Raw genomic sequence first — 11,924 nt, forward strand, 5'->3', positions numbered from 1 at the left:
TTCTGGTCCTCACTTAGATGCCCGGGCTCCTAATACCTTCCCCTTTGTGAGGACCTGCCCTGGCCTGGACCCTCTGCCAGCGGACTTCTTGCCCTCTTCGGACGGGTGTGATAACGTAGGACTCAGGTCAAAGTCCCTCAGACTGCAGACCCCACTGGTGCACTGGGTCTCAAGTTGATCCCATAAACGTGACCATCATCACAGCTGGAGTGTTTGCCTTCTTTGCCCCCAGAAGAAACTCATATAACGGAAGCTTGGCCTGGCTGGTGAAGCTTTGCTCTAAGCTTTCCCGTGATGTTTTCGATAATAGGGGTAGTTACAATTTTCCCACTCTTATGACCAAGGATTAAAAATTCATCCTCTGATTATGGGATAAAATTCTCAATTTTCACTGATTTCTGTCAGGACTATTTTTTTTTCCTCCAACTAATCAATTCAGCTTCATCTACAACACCCTCCTCTTCTATTAGCAGATCAGAGAATGGGATGAACGATAGTTTCCAGGGTAGTTAGATATACTTCCTTAATAAAAACTTCAGGTTTCCTCCCCCTTACTCATTTGATTCCAAACTTATTTTATTTATTTATTTACTTATTTTTAATTGAAATATAGTTGATTTATGATGCCATGTTAGTTTCTGGTGGACAGCAAAGTGATTCAGTTATACGTATACATATATTCTTTTTCATATTCTTTTCCATTATGGTTTATTACAGGATATTGAATATAGTTCCCTGTGCTACACAGTAGGACCTTGTTGTTTATGTATTTTATGTATAATAGTGTGTATCTGCTAATCCCAAACTCCTAATTTATCCCTCCCCCATCCTTCCCCTTAGGTAACCATAAGTTTGTTTTCTATGTCTGTGAGTCTGTTTCTGTTTTGTAAGTAAGTTCATTTGTATTATATTTTAGACTCCACATATAAATGATATAGATATTAGTATATCCTTAAGTAATTGTAATGATTGTTTACTTTTCAGAAGCAGGAACACAACTAACACTTATGCTTTCATTGGGATTGTGTTACATTACCTGTTCCCGTCTAGAACTCAGTTTTTCAAACCCGACCGTCACCAATCAAACCAGGAAAAATCCCATAGGATACCCCACTCTTAATAGTAGTACATCCTCTGGAAATATGAAACCCTATGGGACTTCCTTCCTAATTTACGTTATAATAACAGACCCAAGTACTAAAAATCACTTCGGAGAGTCTTCTAGAATTGACCTACATTTTAAAAAATGATTGTTATTAACTTTGCTTTCGTAAAACAGTAAATTTAATTAATGTGCTGAAAACTCTTATCAAGACAAGAGAAGCCTTTACAGATCCTTTCCCCTGCTTTCCTGAAGGATCATTTCTTCATTGTTACTGTCACATTGATGCAGTGATTATGTCAGGAACTAATGAAGGAAGTGATGAGGGACCGTTTTGTTACTATTACTGCTACAATGGCTACCTTTGTGTTGAGTATTGACTCTCTGCTACTGAAAAAAAGACCTGGAAAGTAGAGAATTCAGCCCAAAACTGATATCTTTATTCATAATTATTTTCTAGGCTGCAGGAAGAGGAATCAGACTGCTAGTTACATGGATGAAATCTCCTAGGCTGGGGGTTCAGAAAGGTGATTTTGTCCTTCTTAAATAATGTACTTCTTTGCCGTACAGTAGAAACTAACACAGCATTGTGCAGCAACTATACTCCAATGAAAATTAATTAAAATTAAAAAAAAAATTAAGAGGGTAGGTCTCATGTTAAGTGTTCTTACCACAACAACATTTTTTTAAAGAATGAATTAAAAAAACATCATGTTATACACTTAAAACATAATAATGTACTTGATGGGAAGTCAAATCAAAGTCATCTCAAGTCTCTGTAGACTCACACTCACTGTAGGTCCTACTTTTTCTATATGTGCCTGATTTTGATTGACTAATCCTCAGCCACCCCACACACAGCCCACTGCCCTGTTTGTGTAGGATTCCCCTGACAGGAAAACAGGGCATGTACATAAATTAAGCAAAAGAAGTAGAACTGATTCAAACAGCCTACTTATGAATCATAAAAGGGAGAAAACAGTTGGACATACTTCAGACAACTTTTAAATAGATGCTTAAAATTTTTTTTTAATGTAAAAATCTGAGACGTTGTCGTGAAGTTGCAAACTGTACAGTGTCACGACACATCTTTAACATCCTGAAGATGCAGGCAGTCCCCAGCTGGGAAAGGTTAAGGGGCTGATCCCTTCTTCTGGCAGAATGTAACACAGCCCTGTTCTCAACAAGTGCAGGCCTGGATACAGTATCTTTGCATAGAGTTTAATTCAATTTCTAGCATATTAAATCAGTGACAGCATAACCCAGGACAAGCTTTTAATTTAGAAGCAAATCTAGCTTTGACAACAGCCTTCTCATTGACATAATGGATAGTTCTTTTTAAGCCTGTGAAGCATTGTTCTTCTTTACTAATCATAGCGCTCCAGCTGTGTACACCTCGCCCCACGAAATGCAGAAGGCAACTGTGGCTTCCCAAGTCTACATGGTACATCTCTTAGAATTAGTGATACGGACCACTTTGAACATCAGTTTCAAATACTTAGATATGGGTTTTAATGAAAATAATGTAATTGGATTATAATTAAAATTTGGAAATGATACAAAGTAAGTTGCATTATACAAATAAGCTTAAGATTCTCTCTCCATGTGTAAGTAACAGCGGTTCCTGGGTTTCAGACACTAATATTGTCAACTCTGGAAAATACCTTGTAGATCCCCTTTGACTGACTTACACAGCACTGTAGTGATGGCCTTGGGAGAACAGACTTTCTGGTGCATATACTCTGGGGACTGGGCAAGCAAAAAAAGAATGTATAATAAGAGAGGATCAGAATTTTAAGCCTGGAAAGAAACTTGGATACTATTTTTGACCAATTACATCATACAGGTAGAAAACTAAGACCCAGATGGAGGAAACAAAAGGAAGATCTAAACTTGTGGGGCCAGTGGCAGGCACTGTCATATGTAACCAAGACAGTGGGTGACTGCCTGGGGTCTGAGCTACCAAGTGGTCAAATGATCTCATCCCCATTTAGTCCAGTTCCCCAAGAGGCAGCTGCCCCTGTAAATAAGATCTATCACTGATACTCTAAGTGTGACCCTCTCCCTTCTTCATAGGGTTAGAAAAGATCTACTGGTGTCCTTCAGACCACCTCTTGCCTCTAGAGGATTTCTGGACTGATTCATTTCCATTTTAACCCATCTTTATTTTCACTTGCAATCATTAATTGTATGACTTCTGTACATATAGTAGACATGAAAGTAATGTTTTATGGTGATAAAATTATGGTGATGATGGTGGTGGTCGTTGTAATAGTAGAAGCTCCAGCCTTTCTTTGAGTAGACAAATAGGAGCACCAAAAATACTCCCACATCATTCTACACACAGGTATATTCTCAGAAGGTCGAGTAGAGGGAAGAATTAAGTGAAAATATCCATCCCAAAGCTTCCCCAGTCTGACTTTTGTGTCAGCAAGAGCAGGGCAGTGAAGCTGGGCTTCTAGCTGCTTTTCTCAGAGGAGAACCAGTATTTTGCGAAAGTCAGCCTCGCTTCCCGAACACTAGTAATCTAGAGAAGAGCCACAGGATTTGCTGCATCCTTTCAGGATAACATGGCACCTTTTATGATTCACTGCAGCATTAGAAACCCAAGGAGCAACAAGGCCACAAGTGCAGCTACACTCTTACAAAGAAGAAAGAATAACCCCTGGGCTTCATTCACACATCAGCAAATGTGCACTGAACATGTATTCACACACACGTAAGTTCCACAGCGACTAGAGTGACGTCATGAGGTCCTCCTTCCCGACCTGCCACACCAACAGTTCCCAAGAGCACCATCATATAGCTGGAAGTGAGTCGCGTGGTGTGGTGGCCAGAATGACGCATGCCATTCGAGAGAATATTTCCTGTTGAGAATTACTGACTGGTTTTTTTTCCATGAAATCCATCAACATAGTTCAACTATTTTACAAGATTATACCTGATACGCACTTTCTCATGACTAGCACCACACTGCACCTTACACTTGATAATGCTCAAGGGCAATAAATCCAATTCTAATTCCCAGTCTTGCTTCCGTAAGTCTAGACTGTGTGCCGTTCAAATTTCTAAAGCAAGTCAAGGAAATGTGTTAATCAGATTAGCCTGTGATTCCATCTGCTACTCAGACTATTCCATTCGCACTGTAAAAATACAGAACATATTTAATAGAAGTCATGTGCTTGGATATTCAAACATTAAGGAAATTTTTCGTTAAGTGTCTGAGTCAAGATTTTCAAAGTTACTGACCCAAGGGTTTTGGACACTATTCAAAAATGATAGCATCCATTTGTATAGATGCTACTTTCAACTTCTGTGTGAGAGTAGTCTGCAATTTCATGGGATGTATTAAGTATAACATTTTTTTTTACCTTTGTAAATGCATAGTTCAAGTGAATGGGAAAATTACAACTTTTGCATTTATTACAAAGATACTGAAATTGGTATATCTACCACATAGATTTATGTATAAATTATTCCAGCTCATACAGAAACCCAAGTCAGTGCACAGAGGACTGCCTGATCATGTGTGGATTTATATCTGTTAGCTAACTCAGAGATTTAAATACCAAGCCCAGCACTCAAGGATGTGGCATGGATTTGTGACGCTCCGGGGAAGATACTGGGTCCATAAACCAATGAATAGATTTCAAAGTGACACAACTGTGGTATTTCAAGCAAAATCCTACTTCTTCCATGCAAAAAAAACAAAGGTTAGTTCACTATGTTTGAAGCAGCATGTAATGATAGAAATTGTCATAAAATCTTAGAGCTGGAAGATGATAGTCCAACCCTCTGTATAATAAACTCTCTTCTCCCACAATTCTGCCTACAGTTTTCCAAACTCTGCTTAGACACTCGAATGATGAGGAACTCATTACTTCTAAGGAATCTTAGCTGATCTTGGGATCCCTCTGACTACTTAAAAATGTTTTCCTTGCATTAATTCCAAATCTCCTCCTGTAGGTCCTAGCCATTTGGTCAATGCAGAAGCTTCTTCCACAGTGAAACCTTCAGTACCAGAGAGCTCTCAGATTTTCAGGTTTCTCTTCTACCTAATCATCCTCAGTTACACCAACTATTTCCCATGTTCCTTTTTCTCCCTCCCACCTCAATACTGAATTCTAGCCTAGAATCTGTGCAGAGCTATGCAACCTAAAGAGGAAAACATTTAAAATTCTCTGTCTCAGTTTCCACATGGGCAAAATGTGTGACCTCAAAGATGAGCCTGAGGATCACATAAGAAAGAAAACATGAAACCCTCTGCAAATTGAAGTGTTACACAAGTACAAGGAACAATTTTCTAAGGACCAGTAAACCTAAATTTCAAGAAGGTGAAGCCCATCATACCCTAAGGAAAATCTCTTCAAAAAGTAACACAAAATAAACTTTTGCCAAGAATTTACCTTAGTATAAATATAATTAATTTCAACCAATCTGTTTTGCTGAAAAAACAACCCTCCCATGATGTCGGGCCTATTTATACGCTCCAGTTATATATATCCACACTCAATCCCTTTAAAATCAATGAATTTTTATGAATGAAAGGGACACGATCATGTTAGAGAGGAACTGATGATGTATCCTCTGAACCTTTCAACGTTTCGCCACTCCTTTAAATAACGCAAGGTTTTAACACTTCTGTCAACAATCCTCACCCTTGCAGTCTTTGATGGTTTCTCAACGCCTTCAGAATAAAATCTAACTTCCTTTCTTGTCCAGCTCAACTAATTCTCCACCTTCACCTCTAGCTACTATCTCTCAATCACTCTCTATTCAAAGCACACACTTAACCTGCCTTGTTCTTTTCTGCCTCTCTGCCCTTATACACAGTCATATCCAAGGCTCCACAGACAACACCCCACTTTATTCAGCTCTTCCCACCAACACAACCTCTGCTCAGCCATCTCCTGCTCCAGAGTCTTACCCAAACCACTAAGGTGTTTGAGTTTCCTGTTTCTATCACAGTGCTTATTTTCCTGTATTGAAATTGTCTGTTTACTATTCTGTCTTCCTCATCAGACAGTAGATTCCTTGAAAGAAGATATGTATTTCATTCATCTTGGGACGATTAGTAACTAGCATAGTGCCTTGCATACAGCAGGTACTCGATACAGATGAATAGATAAATTAATAAGCAGTAGACAGAACGCAGATATACGGGAAATGACCATTCAATAAACTCAGGAAAGGGCACCAGTCTTGCTTGACCTATATCAGAATTCAGAACCAACTCAGAATCAATAAAGTACTTTTTCAATGTCAAAGCTGTAGCCAATATGCTGTTTTCCTACCCATTCCTTATCTCTAGAACTTATCACTTGCAAAGCATTTTCTTCTTGTTCACCTCCATTCTTCCACTTAATCATTATTGCCACTGCAAGATCATGTTTCTCAGCTGGGATCTAACGCAACAACCTCAGCATGTCTAAGTGGTGTAGGGGGAGGCACAAGGGTCTGATGACCTCAGCTCCAGCCTCCATTCTGCCATTGAACCCCTGGCGTGTTATTAGAGAAACAACCTAACCTGTCTAAACTCAGCTCTCTCTCCAATTTTGCCAACCTTAATGAAGGTAAATTGTCATTTTTATACATTGTTGTCCTTTTTATCCAACTTGGCATTTGAAGGTAACCAGTTGAGCCAGGAAAAACACAGACATTAAGACAGACCTGGTTTTGACTCCGAGCTACATCACATAATAGTTGGGTAATCTTGTGCCAATTACTTAATCTCTTTGAGTTTAAGTAATCTTGAGTAATCTTTGAGTAATCTCACTGCCAGCTTTCTCGTATACAGAGGTACTAATGATTAGAGATAAGGAGTATAAAAATATTTGCAGATGTTTAAAGTACCACATAAAATTCTCGTTATTATAATTCTTGTTTGGGCTGGTTTAAGAATAGCATAGAAGAACGTATCTCAAAGTGCTTTTTGTGCTACATGATTAACAAGAAGATTTAAGAGCTATGCCTTTAAAAAGTTATTGACAACTGCACAATAGCTTAGTAAGTGAAGGCTCTGAGAAGTCCTGCGGTGGAGAGATCTGCTTAGCTCTGTTGAACCAGCCATTTTCCCAAGTACTTGAACATGGGATACATGTTAACACCCTGCAGGAGACCAAGCATGAGAAATGCAAGAAAGCTGTTCTTTTACCAGGTGACTCTCATGATAAGATATTCAGAAACAAAAACCAAAATGGTAAAAATAGTCCCCATTCTACCATCCAAGTTATCATTAATAATATGCCTATTTGCTAGAAAACAACTAAGTATGTACGTACCTACACATGTACATGTGTAGGAGAAATTCAGGTCAAATTTTAAGAGTAAGTCATAAACTCTGAAGGAAGAAGACAGCTAGATGTAATTGATCGTGGGTATTATGAAGACTAAAAGCTGTTCTGATTGGGCATTTCTGATTCACACTGGCTGAACTGCACTCTTAGTAACTTCTATAATCATATGATGGTGAACAAGAAGAAAAAGTACTTTCTCATCCATTCACAGACACAGTTCCTTTAAAGTCATAATTGTTCTTTTCACATGGTAGCAAAAATTCACTTCATTATTTCCAATGGCTCTTTCCCAGTATCAACTCCTGAGACTCTAAAAGCTGCCATTAATTTCCCATTAGTAAACTTTAATTAAAATGAATATGCATCATTGCTTTCAGTCGTTGCATTTGTAATAAATGGATGAATACATGCAAATCTTGTCCAAAATGTTTCAAATAGCTATTTCTGAACAAGCAAACACTTTGATGATATTTCAAAGGGTCTTATCTACAGAGAGCTTTTAGAATTTGGCCCTTACCTACAATAACTTGAATTCCATGGAAATACAATGAACAGTTACCAACCTAGCTAAAATCTATTTCATTGATCTTAGAAAGTAGCATGATAAAACATGAGTAATGACCTCTGAGCTTTGCACCACTCAAACCTTGGAGTTTCTGCAACATCTGTGTACAATGCATTGAAAAGAAAAGCTCGAAAAAGCAGAGGGATGCTCCTAATTAAGGAATCATAGTGGTCAAAGGTAATGGTCTAATATAATAACCTGAGATGAACTGCATTTCAACCGCATTTTATAATCAAAGATGTACCCATCCCCCCAAGTTCCATTCAAATCTACACTCAGAGAAATTGAAACAATTTGGAATGCATCTGAGTGTTAAATTCTGTGAACTCTCTGACCTCATTTCAATTTGCTATATTAGGCTAAAGTTTTTTTGGGGGTGGTTGTTTTGTTTTTTGCTTTGTTTTTAACATTTTAAGGAGAAAACGAGGCTGAGTCTTAGATGATGCTTCCACCAAGTTACCCCACTATCCTCCAAATGTCTTAACCAGAATCTAAGAACAGTAAGATTAGAAAATTCAGATATACATTATTAAATATATTATTCTGAATAAGTAGACAAATATCTAAAAACATTTTCAATAAATAATACTTCCTCCCAAATGACCATGTGTTACCAGAACAAACTTCGAAGCCTTTAAGGAAAACGTCGTAGAAATGCTTGACAAAAAAGGAGCCATGTGTGACCACAGTTTCTCCAAGGGCTGGGCTGGTGAATGCATTTGTCAGACAGCCTGTGTTTTCCCTTCTGCATTGAACCTTACCCTCCCTCTCCCATCCCCCTACACAACTTTGCCGTATGGCCAGCTGATCAACCCAGTGGCTATGGTCTCACTGAGATATGTTTAGGCCCTTTTCTTGTCCTATTTCTCACTTTCTGCATTTGAGGTCCTGAGATATTAAAAATCATTTTTCAATTGGGAAAATGTTTGGTCTAGAAGGTCTAGTAAACACAACTGGAATTTGATATTCAATTTTTCATAAAGTAGCCATTGGTAAGAATCATCGATAGTTCTTCAGTTAAGAGAACTGACAAGTGTTTGCATTATTTACCTAAATCTAGCAGTCTTAAAGGTAAAAGTAAGTGATTTCCAAATCCTGCATGAAGTTTGCAGAAGTTAACAAATGGAATGTTAAGCTTCATTTACCACATTATCAGATTAAAACTGCTAATCATACGAATCCCAGCCACTAAACAATTTCAGTAATTCAATCAGGCATTTGAGTTCTTCATCAGACTTGAAGAGCACCAAGCTGTAAGTCTTTGCAATAGTCCACCATGGGAAATATAGCTATCACATTTAACTGACATTTCAAAAGTCCTGTAAGTCCAAAGTACAGAAGTTTCCAACATCAATTTGTCTGATTACATATCATATAGCACTTTTCCAGAAAGTATCTGCTTGGAAAAAAAGTTTCTCAGTTTGAAAGGTCTATGGCAATGCTTACCCTGCTTTATAAAGCAATAGTCCCAGAAAAGGCTAAAAAATAATCATACTTGCTCTTTTCAATGAAAACACTACAGTTCACCATAAAGAAAAGTACATTTTTAGTTCTGTTCCACAAATTCTCTGAGTTGTTTCCACATGGGATATCTTACCATAGTTAGTGACCTACAGTTTTTTTTGTAGTCACAAAAATAACTACAAATAAAATTGAAAAGGACACTGGCATAGCAGAATGTAGCCCCATAGTATACTTGTGAGGAAGTTTCCTCATTTTACTTACACTTACTAAGGCATTTTAAACCAAAGAAAGAAAGAAAGAAATAGGAAAAGAAAACCCAAAAAACAAAAACCAAAACTCTGGGATGTTAGCATTTAAGTGCTTCAACACAAACAATTTTTGTAGCTGTAAAATATCACTTCAAAAATCTATCAAAAACATAAACTTTGGTGAAACGCGTTCCTGAGCACACTACTCCACTATATGCCTGAATCCAGTGATGGTTCTAATGATGATTCCCTCTGCCCAGAGGAACCAGATTCCAGTTTGTACTCCAGTTTGTAAGTGGAATTGATATCTGTGTAAAGACTTGGTAGATCAGGTGACAAGTAGCAAAGTAAGTCAATGAAGATGCCAATTGTGATTCAAGTTTACAAGACACACCACCCTTTTCCAAGGGTTCTTAGTTATCTGAGAAATCAGCTATGGGGATATTGCAAGATAATCAGAAAGTGCACCACTAGAGTTAAGTCTGGGTCCCATAAAGTGTACTTATTCGTATTTGGAGACGAATATAAATATGAATATAGGTAGCCTCCAAAAAAGACAAGTGTGTCCCTACTAAACTCTTTACTCTGAAGCACAGTACTTCTCTAGTGTTGATAATTAAAATGTGGGTACTTTTGAACAGCAACTCTACCATCTAACTAGAATTAGCGATTTATTTCTCAGGGAACAAAAGAAGCCATCCAAATTGCAACACACGCCTAAAATTCAACATAATTAAAAAGAATTTTTAGAAGACGTGAAAAGAATCCTCTTCTACTCACTGAAACAGTATCACTAAAAATGTGGGGGGGGGGGGTGGGGGCGGGCGGAGGGGTGTAGCATATAAAGAGAGAAGCTAGTGAAACACAGCGGGAAGACAGAAGGGATGCGGTACTCAAAGCCACTTTGCCGCCTTTCCCTTGCTTCTCACTTCTCTGCAAGCCTAGGCTGTGATCACAAATTTAAAAAATGCAAAACCCAGTGTAAAACAACAACAACAACAACAACAAAACCGTAAAGAGTGTGACTAGGGTTACTACCACAGCAACCCTACAGGACCTTCGTGCAAAAGCCAAGCAGTGGGGATGTAGTAGCAGCAGCAAGTCTCCCTCTTCCCCCGCCCCTGATACGGTACCTCCAGATCTGCCCGAGCTGCAAGATGTGGATGAGTGACTGCAGGAGCCAGATGCAGAAGGCGCAGGACGCAGACCTGTGTGTGCCGCCGGCCCTGGGGGCCCCGCTGCTGTTGCTGCCGCTGTTGGTGGCGGCGACGTGGCTCTTGCTGGCGCTGGACGCTTGCCTCTGCGGCGTGGCCGGGCGAGTCTCGCCTTCCGCGGCCGCAGACCCGCCGCCGACCGCCGCCTTGCACTCTGCTCCCGGCTGCGCGCAGCTGGTGGCGGCGGCGGCCGCGGCGCTGTCCTCGGTGCTGAAATCGTGCACGAACCAGCGGAAGCTGAACACCTGCACCGAGAGCGAGCCGAGCACCACGAAGAAGAGCGTGAGCCCGAACCACCAGCGCTGGCCGCGCAAGTAGTAGTCCACGGCGAGCCAGATGTCCGTGCCCACGTCCGCGAAGTACACGGCCACGGCCGCCAGGATCCAGAGGCAGTCCCACAGCGAGTAGCGCCGCTGCTCCGTGCCCAGGCGCAGGCACAGCGCCGCCGAGCCCGCCCCGCCGCCGCCCGGGCCGCCCGAGCCCGCGGAGCCGCCGCCCGAGCCGCCGCTCCCGGAGCAGCAGCAGCAGCAGCAGCGCGAGCAGCCGCCGCCGTCCGGGCAGCAGCCGCCCCCCGCCGCCTCGTCGTCCTCGGCTCCCGACCCCGACGGCAAGCCCGGAGCCAATCCCTGCACCGAGCCCGAGTGGTCCGAGTTCTGCAGCGGGGTGAACGCCACGTCGCTGCTCTTCTTCATTTTCAGCCTCCCGTCTGACTTAGCGGCCATGATGCCTCCCCAGCGCAGGAGAGCCCTCCTTTATGTGACACCCTTCCCCGCTGTCTCCTCCTCCCGCCACCTCCTTGCCTCGCCCCGGCTTCCCTCCCCGGCGGCGCGGCGGCTCCCCTCCTCCTGCTCCTGCTCCTGCTCCTGCTCCTGCTCCTGCGCCGGCTCTCCCGCCGCCCGCCGCCGCCCGCCGCCCGCCGGGCTGGGCGCTGGGCCGGGCTAGCGGCGCGCCCGGAGCCGGCAGGAGCGCCGCCTGGCTGCCTGCGCGGAGCCAAGCTGCTCGCAGCGCCCGGCGCGCGCCCCTGCCCGCCGCCCG

The 11,924-nt window shown here is 41.6% G+C and overlaps 1 protein-coding gene across 1 annotated transcript in view; it reads right to left on the reverse strand.

The window, feature by feature from the left end:
* XKR4 (XK related 4) overlaps nucleotides 1-11,611 on the reverse strand; it is a 337,756-nt gene extending 326,145 nt beyond the window's left edge. The window contains exon 1 of the mRNA XM_057737077.1: nucleotides 10,809-11,611. Coding sequence (XP_057593060.1) covers nucleotides 10,809-11,611 — 803 coding nt within the window. The remainder of the gene's footprint in view (nucleotides 1-10,808) is intronic.
* Between the last annotated feature and the right edge of the window lie 313 nt (nucleotides 11,612-11,924).

The sequence above is a fragment of the Hippopotamus amphibius genome, chromosome 5 (assembly GCF_030028045.1).
Source record: "Hippopotamus amphibius kiboko isolate mHipAmp2 chromosome 5, mHipAmp2.hap2, whole genome shotgun sequence".
Lineage (NCBI taxonomy): Eukaryota > Metazoa > Chordata > Mammalia > Artiodactyla > Hippopotamidae > Hippopotamus > Hippopotamus amphibius.